This window comes from Peromyscus leucopus, chromosome 9, assembly GCF_004664715.2.
Source record: "Peromyscus leucopus breed LL Stock chromosome 9, UCI_PerLeu_2.1, whole genome shotgun sequence".
In the NCBI taxonomy this organism is placed as follows: domain Eukaryota; kingdom Metazoa; phylum Chordata; class Mammalia; order Rodentia; family Cricetidae; genus Peromyscus; species Peromyscus leucopus.
Window position 1 is genome coordinate 52,782,954 of NC_051070.1, and position 21,280 is coordinate 52,804,233.

At 54.3% G+C, this 21,280-nt stretch overlaps 1 protein-coding gene across 1 annotated transcript in view; it reads left to right on the plus strand.

The window, feature by feature from the left end:
- Bmp1 (bone morphogenetic protein 1) overlaps positions 1–17,721 on the plus strand; it is a 45,270-nt gene extending 27,549 nt beyond the window's left edge. Inside the window, exons 12-22 of the mRNA XM_028877661.2 lie at positions 1,787–1,903; positions 2,104–2,249; positions 2,357–2,552; positions 3,503–3,628; positions 4,295–4,455; positions 4,839–5,019; positions 8,913–9,038; positions 11,753–11,880; positions 12,242–12,455; positions 14,030–14,280; positions 16,994–17,721. Coding sequence (XP_028733494.1) covers positions 1,787–1,903; positions 2,104–2,249; positions 2,357–2,552; positions 3,503–3,628; positions 4,295–4,455; positions 4,839–5,019; positions 8,913–9,038; positions 11,753–11,880; positions 12,242–12,455; positions 14,030–14,280; positions 16,994–17,128 — 1,781 coding nt within the window. The 3' untranslated portion in view covers positions 17,129–17,721. The remainder of the gene's footprint in view (positions 1–1,786; positions 1,904–2,103; positions 2,250–2,356; positions 2,553–3,502; positions 3,629–4,294; positions 4,456–4,838; positions 5,020–8,912; positions 9,039–11,752; positions 11,881–12,241; positions 12,456–14,029; positions 14,281–16,993) is intronic.
- Positions 17,722–21,280: the final 3,559 nt, after the last annotated feature.

Consider the following 21,280-nt stretch of genomic DNA (forward strand, 5'->3'; position numbering starts at 1 on the left):
CTGGGCTACATAGCAAGACCCTATCTTTACAATAATGATAGCCAAAGCACCATTGGACAAAGAGGCAGCTCAGTGGCCACAGAATTAGAGCACAGAGGACATCTGCATGAAGCCTGAGGTGATGTGTGATGCCGTTCACTGTTCCATCTGTGTGCAGTCCGACATGACTCAGGGCTACCTACTCCTCAGCCTCAGCATCGTTGTCCTGTAGTCTGTGGAGGAAGCAGCCAGACGCTTTCAGACAGCCATCTCCTCACTTCCATTTCTGATATCCCAGTAGACCTGTCAGTCACCCAAAGCAGCTGACATTACAACATTTCCTCTTCAGGGTGTTAGGTCTCCAAGATTACACTTTCTTTCTTTTCTTTTCTTTTTCTTTTTTTTTTTTTTTAAAGATTTATTTATTACTATGTATACAGTGTTTCTACCTGCAGACCAGAAGAGGGCACCACATCCCACTACAGATGGTTGCTAGCCACCATATGGTTGCTGGGAACCGAACTCAGGACCTCTGGAAAAACAGCCAGTGCTCCCAACCACTGAGCTGTCTCTCTAGCCCTACACTTCTTTCTTGGAACTGACATTCCTAGCACCTACGTTCTGTCCCTTGCTGAAACACTCGGTCTTATTAGGAATAAACAGATCATCCCAATCAATCCTTGACTCTGAAAAATTCCACAAATGGCCAGCCTCACCTTTTGTGCTGATTCTTACTGAGTTTTATTTGAACAGGATTGCTTTCTGTCCCTTTCCCCAGATTCTGGAGTTTGGGGTTCCATAGGCCCCAATGTGACCCAGTGGCGGCTGCCTGGGAGAGCATGCTGTAACAGTGTATGCAGAGAAAGCTGTGCCTATTTCCTCTCATAGTTTTTTGCATGGAGATCTCATAAAGATCCGTCATTGCCGGGCGTTGGTGGCGCACGCCTTTAATCCCAGCACTTGGGAGGCAGAAGCAGTCGGATCCTTGTGAGTTCGAGGCCAGCCTGGTCTACAGAGCGAGATCCAGGAAAGGCGCAAAGCTACACAGAGAAACCCTGTCTCGAAAAACAAAACAAAACAAAAAAGATCAGTCATGATGGTAACAGGCTTTTTTTTGTTTTGTTTTTGTTTTTGTTTTTTGTTTTGTTTTTTTTTCGAGACAGGGTTTCTCTGTGTAGCTTTGCGCCTTTCCTGGAGCTCACTTGGTAGCCCAGGCTGGCCTCGAACTCACAGAGATCCGCCTGGCTCTGCTCCCGAGTGCTGGGATTAAAGGCGTGCGCCACCAACGCCCAGCAGGTAACAGGCTTTTTAAAAGGTCAATTAAACTTTAATCCCAGGACTTTGGAGGCTGAGACCAAAAGTTCAAGGCTTTGGCCTTGTAGCTCATCTGGTAGAGTGCTTGCCTAAAATGTAACAAGCTATGGGTTCAGTCTCTTGTGCTTAAAAATCTCAGCACTGCAGGGACTGAGGCCTTGAACCAAAAGTTCAAGGCCAGCCTGGGTTATATTGTTTGTTTTTAGAAAACAGCAACAATAAAAAAAAAAAAAAAAAAAAAAAAAAAAACCAACACCACCTCAACACCCCCCACCCCCACCCCCCCCCTACCCCCCCCCACCCCACCCCCCACCCCCGCCAAATCATGTTATTCAACTCTGTCCTGTCCCTTATGGGGTTTCCGGCTCTTCTGGTGGTCTTAGGAATATGCACAGTAAAGTGGCTGCAGACTGGAGCCCTGGGCCTCCTGGGAAGTTGGGGCTTATATGGAGAGACCTGGAACTCAGGAGTCATCTATCTCTACTGTCTGCAGGCCGGTTCTGTGGGGGCAAACTCCCCGAGCCCATTGTGTCCACCGACAGCCGCCTCTGGGTAGAATTCCGAAGCAGCAGCAACTGGGTTGGAAAGGGCTTCTTTGCCGTCTACGAAGGTATTGAGGGAGGGGAAGGGGGCCTCGGACATTCCAGAGCGGCTCCCTCCGGTTGCCTCCAGGGTCCCTGCTGTGGGTCCTCCATCAGGGTCAGCAGGGTGGGTAATGGGGAACAGGGCATGTTGCCAGAAGAGTAGGGAAGGGGCACTTAGGCAGGCTGGGCAAAACACGCTGACCAACATGATCCCGTGTCCCCAAAGCCATCTGCGGTGGCGATGTGAAAAAGGATAACGGCCATATCCAGTCGCCTAATTACCCCGACGATTACCGGCCCAGCAAAGTCTGCATCTGGCGGATCCAGGTGTCTGAAGGTTTCCACGTGGGCCTCACGTTCCAGTCCTTTGAGGTAGCCACAGACCCTGCAATGCCTAAGTCGGTCTCTAGGACAGGCTCTGGCGATGGGGATCCTGGAAACCCGGAGCTCCTTTCCCTGATCGAGCCCCTGACTCCTAGATTGAGCGCCACGACAGTTGTGCCTACGACTACCTGGAAGTACGTGACGGGCACAGCGAGAGCAGCAACCTCATTGGGCGCTACTGTGGCTACGAGAAGCCCGATGACATCAAAAGCACGTCCAGCCGGCTCTGGCTCAAGTTCGTCTCCGACGGGTCCATTAACAAAGCTGGCTTCGCTGTCAACTTTTTCAAAGGTGCTTCCTCCGCTGTCCCGCCTTCTCCTTCTGGGATGCCCAGTCCCTTATTTCTTGATTCTTCATTCGTTTTTAATGTGAAGAAGGCTCCATGTGAGAGGGGCAAACGCAGGGACACTGAGGTCGGGATATTAAAACATTGTGGGTATGCAGCAGCGAAGGTCAAGACTATGAGGCGCAGAGCTGGGAAGGCTTGGGAAAAGAGCGTGACGGGGCTTGGTTTGGTTTTAACCAGTGTGGTCTAGGGCCCACTATTTCCAAGCCTCAGTTCTTCTTCACCTATGCAGTGGACGCAGTAACTGCCTCTGTACTGAGTGTCATGTAGGAAATGAAAGAGAAAAGAGAGGACAGTACTTTATTTGTTTGTTTGTTTGTTTGTTTTTGGTTTTTCGAGACAGGGTTTCTCTGTGTAGCTTTGCGCCTTTCCTGGGACTCACTTGGTAGCCCAGTCTGGCCTCGAACTCACAGAGATCCGCCTGGCTCTGCCTCCCGAGTGCTGGGATTAAAGGCGTGCGCCACCACCGCCCGGCCAAGAGGACAGTACTTTGGTGGGGACTGGTACATAGGAGCTGCCAGCTAGCCTCAGTGCTCAGAAGAAAGGTTCCACAGGCTATCCTCATGGGTTCTCAGCTGCCGTGGGATTTGGGGAATAGCTCAGGGCTGAACAGACAAGTGAAGCCTTCAGCTGACTCCCTGAGACTCTGGGCTTGAACCTCAAGCCCAGTGCAGGAAGAAGGAGCAATCTCCTTCTTGTAAGCAATTTTTTTTTCTTCGAGACAGGGTTTCTCTGTGTAGCTTTGCGCCTTTCCTGGATCTCGCTCTGTAGCCCAGGCTGGCCTGGAACTCACAGGGATCCACTTGCCTCTGCCTCCCGAGTGCTGGGATTAAAGGCATGCGCCACCCCAGCCTGGCTCAGTCTCCTTCTTGTGACACCCGTTTCTTCCCCGTAGAGGTGGATGAGTGCTCCAGGCCCAACCGTGGGGGCTGTGAGCAGCGGTGCCTGAACACGCTGGGCAGCTACAAGTGCAGCTGTGACCCCGGCTATGAGCTGGCCCCAGACAAGCGTCGATGTGAGGGTGAGTGCCCCGCCTTGTCCCTGGACCACTGATTTCTTTCCTGTGCCTTGCTGGGGTCGATCTCATTCCAGGAGAAGCTGGAGACGTTCCCTAGAACCTCTCCCAGCCATGGATGAGAAAGCTGTTCTACATGTCAGCCCCCAGAACGCTGGCAGAGTGTGATACACCCTGGCGTTAGGGGCTCTTATCCTGACTCCTTTGTTAATACTGATCTTGACCTGGTAATGGCTTTCACCACCTTCCAGAGGGTCAGGATCCACAGTTTGGAAGCCACTATGTTTCAGAGAGTCCAGGCCTGTAAGCTAGTGATAACCCTTCAGGGCAGCAGTTCCAGATCAGGCTGGTCTTGCCACCTTTGAACAGCCCCTCTAGGTGCCTCCCAGGACTGCCCATTTAGACACATTCTCAGGCCCCTCCATGGCCCCTCCCAGCAGATTCCTTGCCCATTTTCCAGAAGAGGTGGTAGCAGTGACCGTGTATGCAGCCCTGCCCCTCCGCCCGCAAACTCTGGACTCACCTCCAAAGACGTCCTCCACCTGTCCCACGCCCGAGTTGTGGGAGCCACAGACCCCCATCTCACCCTGACTGTTGCCCAGCCTAGGACTCAGACCCCTCCCTAGAAGTGGGAACTCCTGGTAGATGATGCCACCTCCCTTCTCCCTCCAGCTGCCTGCGGTGGATTCCTCACCAAGCTCAATGGCTCCATCACCAGCCCCGGCTGGCCCAAAGAGTACCCTCCCAACAAGAACTGCATCTGGCAGTTGGTGGCTCCCACCCAGTACCGTATCTCCCTACAGTTTGACTTCTTCGAGACTGAGGGCAATGACGTAAGTGCCTCTGGAGCCAAGGCGGGTCGGAAGGCTGGGGCGCTTAGGGGCTTGGTTCAGTGCCTGCCTTCTACCATTGGGGGAGAGAACCAGATAGAAAGGCTCTGAGGACAGAGAGGAGATTGCCCAGTACATGGAAGCCTTGGAGGGTGTGCGGGGGCCCTGAAGGAGCATCTGCAGGTAAGAACCGCCATGGAGTCGGAAGCTTGTGGAATGAGGAAAGGCTTGGGGCCAGCTGCCCCGGGGCTCTGCAATGTGCCTTTGTACATCAGCGTTGCCTGGGGGCAACAGCTGCTTGGCCTGACCATTTCCCTGGAAGGGGAGTCATCAAGGAGACAGGGAGGCTTCCTGGAGGAGGCAGCCAGAGCTGGGCTCTCCCGCAGGTGTGCAAGTATGACTTCGTGGAGGTGCGCAGCGGACTCACAGCGGACTCCAAGCTGCACGGCAAGTTCTGTGGCTCCGAGAAGCCAGAGGTCATCACTTCCCAGTACAACAATATGCGCGTGGAGTTCAAGTCTGACAATACCGTGTCCAAAAAGGGCTTCAAGGCCCACTTCTTCTCAGGTAACCCTGGATTCCTTGGTCTCTAGCTCCACCTCCCACCAAAAAGGGGGCTCCTCTGCCTTCCCTGGTCTCCTAAGCCTGCCCCCTCCCTCCATCAGGCCAGCCCCTGGGGCATCTGAATATCTTTATCGGGAGGCCCTTCAGACCTTAGTTGTGCCAGGCCTAGGGAGGGGCAGAGCATTTAAGTGCAGAACTGAAGAAGCCTGCAAGCCAAGGCCTGAAAGGGGAGGTCCTGGGACAGGGAGTTCAGTTGCCTGAGAAAAGAGTTGCCTGAGAACAAAGAAGAGGAGGAGGGTGTTTGCCTTGGACTGTGTGGGGCAGTTCATCTGGCAGCAGCTGGACTTCTAATCAGACCCCGCCCGGCCCACTGGGTTCATGCCAGGCCTTCCCAAAAGAGGAGTCGCCTCCGCCCTCTAGTACCAAAGCTGCCCACTCCCCTGCGCGTGGAAGGCGTGGCTTGATCCATCCCTTAGCCTCATCTGGCCCTTTTGAAGTCCCTCTCTGGGTGGTCCAACCCCAGCTTTCCCAAACTGGACCTCTGGGGTCTTGAGAGACCTCTCCCCTGCTTTAGGAATCCCTAAGTCTCGGGTCACGGGTCAGTGCGAGGCCAGGAGCAAAAGGGCCCAGACCCAGCGGTGAGGGGTGCGGATGCTCTGCAGTGGGGTGTGGAAGGAGCAGGAAGTTGGTGGGCTGGCTGGAGCAGGTGGCGTGGGGAGCGGTGGGTTAGGGACCTTCACCCCGACTTCTCCTGGTGGGGTTGGCCCCAGGGTGGGCAGGAAGCAGGAAGCCCATGACTTCGTCCATGCTGCCTCCCTCCTCCCCTCCTTCCCGGGGTCCTGCATCCTTCAGCCCCTCCGTGGCTGCCCTGCACCCCTGCCTGTCCCACCTGGATGCCATGCACCTGTCCCTGTGCACTGGTTCCCCTGCTTGGCACTGCCAGCTGCCCTGCTCTGCTTAACGTGCTCTGTGGAGCTATTGCCCCCAGCCCCCGACCCCACTGCTTGCCGGGCCCCCCTCTCTGTGTAACGCCGAGCCCCTCCTTCCCTAGGCCCACCTAGAACAAAGGTGCTTTCTGGAGGCTGAGGGGACATAATGCCTGCCCAGGTGGGCTTCTCAGAGAAACCATTACCTGCTTACTCTTATCTGTCTCCGCCCTTCTGTCGCTCCAGTCTTGGAGAGGATGAGGGCCATGCTCGTGTCTGTCTGGAGTTGCTGCCTTGTCTCCCTGTCCCCAACATAAGACGCAACACTGTACAAGATACACACGTGTCTGTGCACGGGCTCACACCGTATGCGTACGCACACCCACACGCACGCGCGCACGCACGCACGCACGCACACATATGCAAGTGTCCCTTGCGCAAGAAACCTGCCGAGGACCCTCATCGATGGGCACCAGAGTTCAGCCTCAGGGCCTGGGGCGTGTGACTCTGGCCCCCAGGAGGGGGCTGTGTGGACTTTTGGGACACCCATCAAGGAGAACCCTAAGACAAGAAGGAGAAGCAAGAGCCTGAAGACCTTCGGTCTGACCCCAGCATCTCCGGGGCATTTGGGCACTGTAGGGTGAGTGCCATCTCCTTGTTGGGGTCTGTGCCGCCTCCCCTGCCCTGACCTGCCCCACCCCCTGCAGTGTGTTCTCCAGTCACAGATGGGCTGTCTGCTCTTCAAGGTGCCAGAGTCCCCTCCCAGATGTTAAGGCAGCCGTCCCCAGGACCGACAGCCCCTCACTCATCTCTTCAGTCACTCACTCACTTAGCCATCTGCCCATGGACTTCATGTTTTTATTTTACCCCACCTGTCTTCCAGGCACTGGACTAGGTATTTGGGGAGCATATATGGAAAAAGCATGGGAGTCCAGACATGCTAGGGAAGCTGTGGCTTACTTCGTGAGCTGAGCCCCCTGGAGCTCCTAGTAGAGAGCCAGGAGAGGTACCCCCCCACACACACACACACCTACACTCAGAGTAGTTCTCACACACCTGTCCCATGGCAGCTTCCTTGGTCAGGCTCTGCTCTCCAGAGGAGCCTCTCTCTGGGAAGGGGCTTGACAAGTCTACCTCCTAGGCACATGCTCCTGTGGATTCTTGATGGGTCTAGCCCACCTGAGCATAGGTGGGAGAAGCAGGGCCTTCTGGGAGACAGTCCTGCAGCCCTCAGGCTCCTCTCCTCAGGTTAGATGAGGAACAGGGTCCATTTATCACAGACCCGCCTGGTCGGTGAAATGCCAGCAGCCATCTTTCCACTTTGTGGTTCATCTCTGGAACTCCGGGTGCAACTGGGGTCCACATATCTGTCCTGACTGCCTGCTTCTGTGCCAGACACACCAGCTTAGAACAGCAGTGTGGCACACGTAAACCTGTGACCGTGCATCTGTGTGTGTGTGTGTGTGTGTGTGTGTGTACCTATCATCGTGTGAGTAACTCTCTGTGTAAATGCCCACGTAATGGGCATGAGCACCTCGACATGGATGAGTGCCTGCAACCACATTGGGTCCTCATGTTCCTGCACATGCAGGCATGTCTGTCTCCCTATATGTTTCTGTTCCTGCCTGTGTGTTTCTATCTGCATATGCTCCCCACACACACACACACATGCAAGGTCATGTGGGTCTTGTGTGTGCACCCACACACAGATGGGTGAGTAGGTTGTATGTGTGTGTGTGTGTGTGACTGTGACTTTGTGCCTGAGTCTTCGTGGTATGCTATAGGTGTTTGGCCTGTGTGTGGATGATGCAGGACATGTGTTCATGCTTATCTGTGTTTCCTGTTTGTACAGCAGTTCTTCCATGCACGGGGTCGCATGGGGAGCCTGGGTTTATGTGTATGTCTGTGTCACACACTTTCTGCAGCTGCCAAAATGAGGGTGAGCAGAGCTCTTACACAGCCCTTTCCGCCTCTCCCCTCTCCCAGCAGCTCTGAGTTTCTCTTCCCCAGTAGGCACACCTCAGAGGGTGCCGCCCCTCCAGCCCTTCTCCTTGCCACGGCCTCAGTCCCGTCCCCTGTTGCTGTGCCTCTTTGCTAACCCAGCCGTAGTGACATGGCCGTCCTGCATGTGGGTCTGCCTGCCCTCCCGCCCCACTCTGCCCCCGTCCACCTGTCTGGAGGTCCTGGGTCTAGTTTCCATCGGTTTCCCTCCCTGGTTCCTGCCCTCCGCCCCGACTCCTCGGTCCCTTTTCTCCTTCTCTCTCTCTCATTTCAGAAAAGAGGCCAGCTCTGCAGCCCCCTCGGGGACGCCCCCACCAGCTCAAATTCCGAGTGCAGAAAAGAAACCGGACCCCCCAATGAGGCCTGCCAGGCCCCCAGACCCTTCATTACTCAGGAAGCTCACCTCGGACGGAGCGGGCTGGGGGCTTCGGAGCCCACCCACACCCTGCCTCCACTCTGCCATTCCAGCCACCTCCTTTGGCTGGACAGAACTGGTGCTCTCCTCTCCCCTGCCCCCTTCAGCAGACAGGGGAACCTTCCCTGCCCCCTCCCATTTTGATGGTGTCTGTGACATTTCCTGTTGTGAAGTAAAAGAGGGACCCCTGCGTCCTGCTCCTTTCTCTTGCAGTCTGCTTGTCCCTGTGTCTGTTTTTCCACTTGTCCGTCTGTCCAGTAAGCAGGTAATGGTAGAGGTTCCCATGCTGGTCAGTTCCAGACCCCAGCCCTCCCTCCACCTACTTCTGCCCACCTCTGCCTTCTCTGCCCAAAGCAGAGGCGCCCCCCCACCTCCGCGGGCTCCACTGATGCAGCGTCCAGAACTCCATCATCACCCTGACCTCCCACCCCATGCCCAGCCCTCCTGCGCCCTCCCTCCCACAGGAGGAAGCCCTGCCAGGCCTCCCACTTCCCCCCGGGGGCGACCAGACCTCAGCCCACACAGACCCAGTGCTCTTGTTTGCCCCCTTACAGACAAGGATGAGTGTTCCAAGGACAATGGCGGCTGCCAGCAGGACTGCGTGAACACCTTTGGCAGCTACGAGTGTCAGTGTCGAAGTGGCTTCATCCTTCACGACAACAAACATGACTGCAAGGAAGGTAAGACCCATGCAGAGGGTGACCAGAGCTTGTCAGGTACCTCGCACTGCCCAGAGACATCCGCATGCAGACGTCTCCATCCTGAGCAGTGGAGGAAGGCTAGCCCCTGCCGCCTCCCTTACTGTGGTAGCCAGGTCATGTGCACAGGTGCTCTCACCTTGTCCACAGATGCTGAAGGTCCATTTCTGGGCTCTTAAAGCCCGAGTCCAAGCCTGTCTGTTTGCTATAGCCTCCTCTGACTCCCCAGAACAGAAAGGATAGCAGTTAAGGGCACAGACTCTGAAGCTAGGTTGCCTGGCCTGGATCTGCCTGTCACTTGGCTGACTGTGTGCCTTTGAGTGGCTGCTCCTCACTCACTCTGTGCCTGGATTGTCCCTGTGTAAAATGAAGAACATGAGTGCTGGGGAGTGATGGAGTGTCCCCAGCAACCACAATTGAGTGCATTGCCATTGTGGGCCACATTTCACCCTGGGGACTCTCAGAGCAGGGGGGCTGCTACTCTTTCTGACACCAGAGCCCCGCAAATACAGGTTAAGCAACCCTGATCTGAACATGCAAAGTCCAGAATGTTCCAAAAAAAAAAAAAATCTGAAACTTTTTGAACACCATCATGAACACCATACAAGTAGGGAATTCTACCCTTGACCTCATATGACTGGTTGAAGTCAAAACACAGGCACACTAAAAATATTATGAAAAAAATACCTTCAGGGACTGGCAAGATGGCTCGGCCTGAGTTCATCCCTGTAACCTGCGTAAAGTGAAAGAGTCAGAGTTAAGAGCACTGATGCTCTTAGAGTGAGTCAATAGCACCACATGTGCTCACAACATCTGTGTGAGATTGGTCCCTTCTGGCCTGCAGTCATACATGCTGTATACATAATAAAAAAAAAAAAAAAAAAAAGGTGGAAGGAGAGAGGCAACTTCACAGAGTTGTCCTCAGGCTTCCCCACATGTGTGTACACACATGCATCCACACACATCATACGTGTTCATATATACAGTAATACTAATCATAAACTTAAAATTATTATTTAAGATTTATTTTATTTGTGTGTGTGTGTGTGTGTGTGTGTGTGTGTGTGTGTGTTTGGATGGGTGTGCATGTGGAAACCACAGGTTGACATCTGGTGTCTCCCTCAGTCACTCTTCACCATATTTTTTGAGACAGGGTCTGTCACTGAGCCTGGGGCCCAATGATTTTGGCTAGACTAGATGGCCAGCAAGCTCAGGGATCCTCCTGTCCCTGCCTTACCAGTGCTGGGACTTTAGGTGTGTGGTACCACACCTGGCTTTCATGTGGGTGGGCAAACTCTTGCTCTTTCCTTCCTTCCTTCCTTCCTTCCTTCCTTCCTTCCTTCCTTCCTTCCTTCCTTCCTTCCTTCCTTCCTTCCTTCCTCCCTCCCTCCCTCCCTCCTCCCTCCCTCCTCCTTCCTTTCTTGTTTTTCAAGACAGGGTTTCTCTGTGTAGCTCTAGCTGTCCTGGAACTCACTCTGTAGACCAGGCTAGCCTTGAACTCACAGAGATCTGCCTGCCTCTGCCTCCGGACTACTGGTATTAAAGGTGTGTGCCACCATCGCCTGGCTGGCAAGCACTTTATTGATTGAGCCAACTCTCTAGAATTCTCTCCTTGTTTGTTTGTTGTTTGTTTGTTTGCTTTGTGCTAGGGATTGAATTTAGGGCCTTACACACACCCCAGGCAAGGGTTCTGCCACAGAGCTGTGTTCCCAGATCTCTCTTTACTTTTTGTTTTGAGGGAAGGTCTCACTAAATTGCTAGCTGAACCTGGGATCCTCCTGCCTTGGCCTCTCTTGTAGCTGGAATTACAGCATATGCTCCCGGGCCCAGCTGAATGGGGTTTCTAAGGGAGAAGGGTAGGATGTCAGTAATCTGGTGACCAACCATGTAACCCGGCAGCAGAGGGCAGTCAACTGATCAACTATGGAGGAAAACAGACCTCTAGGTGGAGGGTCCATTGTTTGAACTCAGCCCACCTCCTTCTGAAAGTACAGTTAATCCTATGGGCAAATATTATACCATTTTATATAAGATTCTTGAGCATTCTGGATTTTGGTAGTTGTGAGGGGTTCTAGATCAAATCCCCTGTGGATACTTAGGGACCTGTAAGCATGCTGGGAAAAAAAAAATGTGAGAAGGTGATGCATGTTGGGAAAACCCAGAGTGAGGTTGTGAGGAGAGATGAGAACCAGAAGAACTGAGGAGGTCAGAAGTCACAGAGGCCATGCTGGGTGAACTGGCCGCTCGTTTGTTTCTGTCACCTGTGATGGTAGCAAGAGTGGAGTCTGGGGATGACTGAGTCAGGGACCAAAGTCTCCTCCGGTGACAACGGCTGACACAGCTCCCAATGTACAGAAGCTCCCAGGCTGCGGAGAGGAGAAAGGGTGTGGCAGCTGGACAGAAGTGGTGTGGCCAGACGGTCACCAAAGGGTAGAGGACCTCACCTGCTGCGCCTAGGGGTCTTCACCAAGGTTTCGTTAGACACCAAGTCATTCAGTTCTCCGCCGGCCTGGGTGACAGAGTGGGGAAGAAATGGGTATCTTCAGTCCTTTCTTGTGAATGGATGACACGAGGCAGAGCGAAGGCGTGGGCGGCGGGAGGGAAACACTTGATATCGAAGTGTTTCCTAGGAGGCATCAGGGTGGGAGGTCCCTGCTGATCTCCTCTGTCACTCCCCCCCCCCCCCCCCCCCGCAGCTGGCTGTGAACACAAGCTGACATCCACCAGTGGCACCATCACCAGCCCCAACTGGCCTGACAAGTACCCCAGCAAGAAGGAGTGTACGTGGGCTATCTCCAGCACCCCTGGGCATCGGGTAAAGCTGGTAAGATACCACTGTATGGACACCCTGCTCTTCGATATCAAGTGGCCATTTGCTTCTGCCATCTGCAAAGACTGGTGTGAGTCCAAGGTGTTGACCGCAGACGGGGTGGCCTGGCTGAGCCTCGGGGCATACCCATCCATGTGGAAACAAGTCTTCCTGAACAGGAGCCCTCTTTCTGAATATGTTTTGGGGGATAGCTCTGCCACTGCCCGTTCCTGAGTCCTCCCTCACCATCATCCCACAGCCCTGATTGCTACCATGGTTGTGTGTGAGCTGGGGTCCAGGGGTGTAGAGATTTGGGGACTCCTCCCAGATGCCCTAGCCATGCCTCTAATCTGGACTCCTTTCTTGTATCCCCCAGACCTTCGTGGAGATGGATATTGAGTCTCAGCCTGAGTGTGCTTATGACCACCTGGAGGTATTCGATGGGCGTGATGCCAAGGCGCCGCTCCTTGGCCGATTCTGTGGCACCAAGAAGCCTGAGCCGGTTCTGGCTACGGGCAGCCGCATGTTCTTACGCTTTTACTCAGACAACTCGGTCCAGAGGAAAGGCTTCCAGGCATCCCACTCCACAGGTGAGGCCAGCCTAGGGCCAGGTGATGATACCCTTACGCTGATGTTTGTTCCAGGTACGTTGCTGACTCTGGTTGCCAACCCTGGCCTTGACTTTGCACAGGGCCTTTGCAGGTCCGTAGAGCAGAGCCTGTAACGCTGGGGCCACTGTTGTGTTCTGAGGAGCAGATCATCAGAGTGAACACTAAAGGATGGGGAAGAAGTCAGGGATTAGGAAGGTCAGAAAACAGGGTATAGTGACAGCGAGCAGAAGAAGCCATGGTTAGGTAACCCAGGACTGGGGAGAGCATCCCCGATTGTCCCTACTGTCGCATGTTCAAGAATGCATCAGCCTCAGCCTACCCACACGCCATCCCTACAACATGCTATTTCTCTCCGTCTACAGCTGTTTATTCGCAGGCAACATGTATAAGGCATCCTTCTAAGTGCAGGTCAGAAAATGAGCCTAGCTGGAGATCCAGATCCCAGCCCTCAAGGAGCTCGCTCGGCTTGTTTATTTGACCAGGGGGCACGTGGCAGTGAATCAGCCCTTACCCTGCCTGCCCCAGGAACTCAGAGTCCAGCAGAGAGATAAACCAGGCATTGATGATTACAGCGTAAGACAAAACAGGGCTAGGGGGAAAAAGAAAGGGACCTGACTGCTGGCGTCATTCTGGGGGTGGGGTGGAGGGTGGGGGTTGGGGGATGGGGAGGTGTAGAGCTCATGGTACACACCAGGTAGACAGCAAGTCATCTGGTCTGACTAGAGTGTGAGGATGGCAGTGGGAGCCATGTAGCTGTAGCTGCAGAGGGAAGCTAGAGGCCAGTCCTGAGAGACCCGGATGCAGGGCAAGGATATCAGTATCAAATGTCATTGTCTACTGGTGAGTCCTGGGCATCCCAGAACTGGTAGGGCCCACAGCCCTCCACCTTTTCCTTTGCCTCCATCCTAACACAGACCCTGCCTAGCTCACCTCTTCCCCGGTATAGGAGGAAATCCAGGGACATGCTGCCCAGGAGGGCAGTTGCTCTGTCCACGCTTTGCTTGCCGTTTGCCTTGCCTAGCACACGTTCACAAACCAGAGGCTGGAACTCCGTCAGTGTTTGACCCACAATGGGGTTGGTGGGCTTTATTTGTTGTCGTTGGTTGGTTGGTTGGTTTTTTGCTTGTTTGTTTTTGTTTTGTTTTTTAAACTTGAGTCAACACTTAAAAATCAGTTCACACACCAGTGTATAGCTTTTCTCTGTTAAGCGTCCAGTCTGACAGTGCTGGGCCATGTTTCTCCATGACAGCCCTCAGCTAGAATCCAGGAACAATTCCTTCTCAGATAAAGCTCACCTTTCCCCAGACCACTGCTCCACGTAACCTCTTACCCTTGGCCTCACCCTAAAGTGTCTCCTAGCCTCCTCCTTAAGTCTCCATTCAGAGGTGACGTAGCGGGGCATTTGCTTGAGGCTAGACCAGATCCCACCTGTCACTGGCCGCACGGCCTCTGTACCTGGAATTTGTCCCCGTTGGTTCCGGGTGGTGCTGCACAGACCTGTAAATATGGCGTCCTCATCAGTGGTGGTCAGTCTTGCCGTTCGTTCCCTGCAGAGTGTGGTGGCCAAGTGCGGGCAGATGTGAAGACCAAAGACCTTTATTCCCACGCCCAGTTTGGTGATAACAACTACCCTGGAGGGGTGGACTGTGAGTGGGTCATTGTGGCCGAGGAGGGCTATGGTGTGGAGTTGGTGTTCCAGACCTTCGAGGTGGAGGAGGAGACGGACTGTGGTTATGACTACATGGAACTCTTCGATGGCTACGACAACACAGCTCCCAGGCTGGGGCGCTACTGTGGCTCTGGGGTGAGCGCCCTCCCGACCCCCTCCCTACCTCACACTGCCTTCCCACTCTCACCCTGGTCCCGCTGCCTGGCCCTCTGCAGAAGCTAACGTGCTAAGCCTGGGAACACTTACAGAGGCCGTCACCCCCGGGGCTGTCCTTACGCAGGGAACCAGGGGCCTTTCCGGACAGTGTAAAGGTTCCCACAACTGCCTGGCCCCGGGCCCCACCCTGACCTTGGCGCGCTTGGGACCAGTTTGGTCTGGCCCGCAGGTGATCGGGTTCTCCCTGAACCACTCGAACCTTGACCCCACCACCACCAATTTCCAGGGCTTAACTGGGGGTGTGGGGTGGGGCAGAGGTTAGTTAGTGCCAGAATCAGAAACAGGAGCCCTGAGCTGTCCCTCTAACCAGACCAGCTGGTCCATAAACACCATGATCCCTTCCTCTGTCTGTCTCTCCCCTGGTGAGAGGCCACTGTGCCCTAAAGCCATTGCTGCTGCCGCTCTCCAAGTAGGGCTTGGGGGCCGATTGTGACTGTCTAGAGTGTATTGCAGAAGCTGTGGGCACAATGACTTGGGCTGGTTTGTAAGAAAGGCCAGGCCTAGCCCATAGATACACTTCTTTCCCTCCCAGTAACAGAATAGGGTCTTGGTCTTGTTCTCCCTCTCCCCCTCCCTCTCCCTCTACCTCCCTCTCTCCCTCTCCCTCTCCCCCTCCCCCCCCCCTCCCCCTCCCTCCCCCCCCCCCCCCCCCCCCCCCCCCCCCTCCCCCTCCCTCTCCCCTCCCCTCATTCCCTGTCGTCTCTGCTGTCTTCCTCTCGTCATCCTGCCGCATTTCCCTCACGCACATCCACACTCACATGTACACTCTGATGCAGTCCCTGGCTCCGGCCTTTCTCTCCTCTTCCGTTGCCCCAGAAAAGGTTAAACTTCCCCCAGAACGGCCTCAGCTGCTAAGCCCAGCATCAGCTGAACCTCCCGCTTAGGACACTGGTTCTCAACCTGTGGGTCGAGACCTCTTTGGGGGAGTTGACCAACCTCTCACAGGGGTCGCCTAGGACCATCAGAAAACACAGATATTTACATTAAGATTCATACCAGTAAGCAAAATTACAGATATGCAGTAGCAACAAAAATAATTTTATGGTTGGGGGGTCACCATAACATGAGGAACTGTATTAAAGCGTCACAGCATTAGGAAGGCGGAGAGTCACTGCCTTGGCGACTGAGCTTCAGCCTAGCATGAGCAGCAGGGGCTGGGCCATGGTGGAACAGGCTATGGAGGAGGAGGCTATGTGGAGCCCCAGCCTGGCTGCCCAGCCTTTCTGGCATCCCTGGCTGACAGGTTAGCGCTTCCTCCCTGCCTCGCCCCTTCCTTTTAGTCACACAACAAATGAAATGTCTTCAGGGGCCGCTTCCAGAGATGTCCCCAGGCTGTGGCCAGCAGAGGGGATGTGGAGAGGAACCCAGGCAGGGCTGCTTCTTGGCACAGTTACTGGGAATGTTTTCAAGGCTGTCGGGAATGATTCCTTCTATGATTGGAGGGTCCGAGCATGAAGCCACCTCAGAAGGACATTGCCTATCTTCCTCGGTCCCTGGTCCCGGGCTTGAGGCGGCTCTTCAGGGTCTGGAGTCAAAGCAAAAAGTTAGGTCTAGAACCAGGCAGGAGCGGAAATAGGTGGAGGACAGCAGCACCTACGTCTGGGCTCCCTGCCTAGCCGGGTGGGCAGAGAAGAGCTGTTCCATCTTCTCTAAGTAGAGAGCACTTGTAATCTCAGCACCAGAGGGACCGAGACAGGCAGACTCCTGGGGCTCACTGGACAGTCACTACTGGGCAAGTTCCAGGCCAGTGGGATCCTGTCTCATCAATTAGTTAATTAATAATGAATGATACCTGATGAATGACACCCAAGGCTGTCCTCTGACCCTACACACACACACACACACACACACTACACACTACACACACACACACACACACACACACACACACACACACAACACACACACACACGGTAAGTAAATGAATAAATAAATAAATATAGGAACGGCTGACTCTGAGCTGAGTTTGGTGAGTTTGTTTTGTTTTGAGGCAGGGTGTCATTATGTATCCCTAGCTGGACTGGAACTCACTCTGTGGGCCAGGCTGACCTTGAACTCAGGAAGTCCGCCTGCCTCTGCCTCCCCAGTGCTGGGATTAAAGGCCACTCCACCTGCCCAGCTCTGGTCTTTAAGCAAGCTGCCCTCCCCAGATTTCACTTTCAATTCCTGGTAGCCTGAAAGTCTGCTTCATTTTTTAAATGTTTTATTTTTAGTTGTGTGTATGCAGGGGATGGGGTGGGGCTTGTGCAGTACCCGAGGAGGCTAGACAAGGGCATCAGAGTCTCGGGAACTGGAGTTATAGGTGGTTGTGAGCCACCCATTGTGGGGACTGAACTCAGACCCTCGAGAGAGCAAGAAGTGCTCTTAACTGCTGAGCCATCTCTCCAGCCCCTCATCTATCTATCTCTCTAAAAATAAATAAATAAATAAATAAATAAAAAGATTTTAAATATATATATATCTATATATTCTCACTAGAGAGCCCAGATTGCTCTCCTTCTGGCTCTGTTTCTTAAGTGCCAGGATTACACACCACCCTGCTTCATGGGGAATCTTGAGACACTGAGGACCTCCGGGAGGGAAAAGCAGCAGTCTCATCCCAGCTCCTCATTCCCATCCTTCTCCCTGGCAGCCTCCTGAGGAAGTGTACTCGGCCGGAGATTCCGTCCTGGTCAAGTTCCACTCTGACGACACCATCTCCAAGAAAGGCTTCCACCTGCGGTATACAAGCACCAAGTTCCAGGACACACTCCACAGCAGGAAGTGACCGCCCCGGCGTGGTGGCAGGAACCGGAGTCCTGCTTCTCTTGGTCGCCCAGACTGGACAAGGGGGGTGGCAGGCAGATGGTGACACACTGTCCCTCTCCCCCAGGCACCAGGACCTACAGGGCCAATGGGCCAGGTGTCCTCAGGAGGTAGGGGAATCGGACTCCTTCTAAGCCAGTTCCCGAAGCCTCCCATCAGAGGGACCAGGGAACCGGAGCTTTCACCAAGACACTTGAAGTGACCTTTTCCTCCTTGGGGCCCTGCCTGGGCCAAGACAGTCTCTGTGCAGGATCCTGCTGCCTTTCCTGCCGTCTCTACACCGTATTGTGGATCGCAGTGGCCCCTATCTTCATTGTAACGTACATTTCCTGCCCCTTCGCCAGCCTCAATTTGGTTTTATTTTGACACCTCCCCCCCGGCCCCCACTTCCATGTTTCCTGGGGCACAAATATCTGTGGGTACCTCCTCGGAGCCATGGTGGGGAGTCGGAGAGGAGGAAGTGGATGAATAAAGACGGGGCTTCTCTTAGGCCCACTGGCTCATCGGCCACACCGGGGCACCCCAGCCAATAAACAGAAAGTGTTACAGCCAGGATCCTGTGCCAGATGTTGTCTGCGATGTGGGGACATGTGGATTCTTCCAGATGTGCTGCTTTGCTGGGTGTCTGGAGCCAGTCTGGAGCCAAAACACCTGGTTTTGCTGGCTGCCCTTCCCTCTCAAAATTCCAGGACTCCTGAGGGTGTGATTTCACACTGACATGCACACACACACACACACACTGCTTATAGCCCTCCCACACAACAGGAGTAGAACATTCTATAAAGAGGCTGTCTGGGGGAGGGAGAAGGCATATAAAAGAGGTTTAGGGTATGTTTGTCCATCTGGCTTTTCTGTCTCTTGGTCTGGGGTGGAGGGGGGGAGAGGGGTGTGTGAGTGTCTAGCTGGCGAGTGGGAAGACCCACATAGACTAAGTGAGGTCCACTCCTGACCCGCAGATGCTGGGTACCAGCGCCAGGGATCCTCTGCTCTTTTTGAAGAGGACAGCCAGGATGGTTCGGTAGTCACTGAGTAAATATTCCAGCGTGGGCCCCTCTCCCTAGGCGACAAAGGCTGCTGTCTTGTCCAGTCTCCTCCTCTCTGCTGTTGCCAACAGTGAGGCCCAGACTGGAGCCTGGAGAAGCCAAAAGAGAGCCCTGCCCCCTCCTTTCCGAGGGACTTCTGACTGCTCCTCTCAGAAAGCAGGGCAAGGCTCTCTCCCTGTTCTGGCTATACCCTGATGCTGGAGCAGGCCAGTGGCTTGTCCCGAGGCAGGACTCCCTGAGATGCTAGGCTTCTTCCCTCAGTCCCAAGCTCCTCCCTGTGGCAGATGCAGGCACTCTACCAGGCCATCTGGACCCACCCCTGGGAGCAGCATGGCATGGTGGACCTCATATAGGCCTTTTAGGTAGAAAGTAAACAATGCACCCACGGCCTTCCACAACATCAAATGCTCCCCTTTCAGCCTGAAGCCATCTCCCCCTAGGCAGGACTATAGACGAGGCTCTGTAGACCTGCATGCATACAGGAGATGCCCAGAGGTACTATCACGTATCCTTAGTCCCCCTCCTGTGGGTGAGATGTTCAACACAGCCTGTAGGGCCATGAGCAGAATTTAAGGGCTCCTGAATGACGCCAGTCGCATGGCATCTCCCGTACCCTCTGTTCAACTACCAACTTAGCATTGGCTCCTCTCCGACAGAGTAGGTAGTCAGTGGTCACAGTTCTCTCTACCAGCCTTCCAGGTTCTTGTAAAATCCAAAGGAAGGCAATCCCAGATCTTAAGGTATATGCCCAAAGAAGCCAAAGATCACAACCTTGTCTGAACCCAGAGGCTTCCAGCCACTGAGATGCATCCACTCTGGCAGTTGAGGGGTGTGTGTATGTGTGCGTGTGTCTCATGAACAACAATAACAGCATGATTAGAGACAGATGATCCCCTCCCCCCGACACCATGCAGTCACCCCAGGCACATGTCCCAAGAGTCCATCACCCAAGAAGACTTGTATTCCCCCGAGGACTCCAGAGTGAGCCTTCAGACCTTCTCTGGGCCCATCAGAGACTGCTAGTGAAGCCGTGGCATTTCAGTTCCAGGGAGTGACAGACAGCGGGCATTGTGCCAACAGTAGGGGGTGCAGAGCACCACAGAGACCCACCTAGCTTTTGTGGAGGACCAGAGCCTTAAACAAGAGTGTGGAGTTGGTGCAAAGTGAAGACCACAGAGTAGGTCCCTGGAGCCGTCTCAAGGTTCTCCATCACCGTTGAGCTGAGAAGTAGGGGGACAGGTCTGGATGCCCAGATGTTCACCTCCAAATGCTTGCAGTAAGGCACTGGCAGCCCAAAGCATCAATGATGGAGAGTCTGTGACGGTGAGGAAGGAGGAGAGGGACTTTGAAGATAGGATACCAAAGTACCATGTGGGGGAGGAGGAGGAGGATGTAGAGCAAAGGCTCTCCTCCTTAGGGTGTTGGGAGCTATTCCAAGACCACTGCAGGATGTGGAAACATTTTTGGGGTGGTTTGTCTGTTTTGTGTTTTTTGCTTTCCCAGACAAGGTCTCTCTGTGTAGCCCTGGTTGACTTGGAACTTTCTCCGTAGACCAGGCTGGCCTCAAATTCAGAGAGATCTGCCTTTTTTGCTTCCGGGGTGCTGGGATTAAAGGTGTGTGCCACCATGCCTGGCTTATGGAAACATTGTTGAAGAGTTGACCTAGCAACCCAAACTAGGTCAGCTCCAGTGCCGTGCGGCACAGGTGATGCCGTGGCTGAGGAAGGTCCAGTGGCTCCTTAGTGTCTCCCAGCCCTGAGTGTCCCTCGGACCCAGATAGCTGATGATGGAAAACCAGGGAGAAGGTCCATTTCACCTCCAGTCCCAGAATCACGAAGAGAGAAGCAAGCCGCAGAGCCCTCCATCTGGGCTGTTGGGGAGCACATCTCTAATGTTGGCGGAGAGGCCAGCACAGCTGGAGGACAGTTACCTCTGTGACACCGGTCACATGCTCCACCCCTGGTTGTCTGCTTCCTAAACCTGCCACCCCGTCAGCTCCCCGGCAGTTGCAGAGACAGTCAAGAAACCCCAACATCTAGGCTCTGAAGTCACCAGGATGCAAGCTAGGATGTAGAAGCCCCCTGGGGTCCTTACAAGGAACTCAGGGCCCATTGATGCCTCGACGGTCAAATTAGGAAAGTTGGGTGCCCAATTCTGCCCCCTGCTTTCATCCCCCCCCCCATCCTTTCTTCTCATGCTTCTCAGAAGCAGAAAGGTCCCAAGCTTCCACACCAACAACCCGTTTTTGAACCCTGGCTCTACCACTGGGTGCCTGTGTGACCCTGGATGACTCAACTTCTCAGTTGGGCCGTACCATCATGCTAATGACAGGAACACCTGCCAGGGTTATGGAGCAGGAAGGAAGTGACCTCTGAAGACAGGCTGTCACTGTGTCTAGCAAATAGTAGGTTCTTAATGATCAGGCTTTCTCTGCCAAAGCGCTCCCCATCCCGGACTGCTCTCTATTCCTGTTTGGAAACAAACTTCTGGGCACACTGGTTTCCAGCTAGACATTCGGAGCTCAGGGCTCCTCCTCTGCCAGAGGGGGAGGATGCTTAGCCCGTAGCAAGGAAGTACCCTGTGGGGCAGCAAGGACATATTTCTGGCCAGCTGGTGGCCTTTCTGGGTACCTCCCAAGTTCCACCCTGTACACGATTGTCCCTACGCACAAGGCGGATTCTGGAATCTGTGAAAAGTTTGGCTGCTCCAGTTTGCAAAAATAGCAGTGCCTGCCTTGGAGAATTGGGGGGAGAGGGCAACCAGGTGTTCTCCTCAGAGTGCCATGAGCCACCCCACTGCTTCCCCCCACCCACCCCACAACCCAACCCAACCTCCTGACCAGAGCTGCTGTTCCTGCCTGACGCCCTCCCTGCCCCCATCCTGGAACATCTGGTTCCAATCTTCTCCAGATGCTGCGGCCACACTTTTATGGGCAATCACCTCAGCTCGGCTTCCTAAATCAGGCCCCTCTCGATTTCAGGGTACAGTCCCTCTTTGTCCCTTTCCTTGGGACCTCCGCTACCTCGTTTCCTAACACGAGAGACGTCACAAACAGAAGGCAGAGGACATTC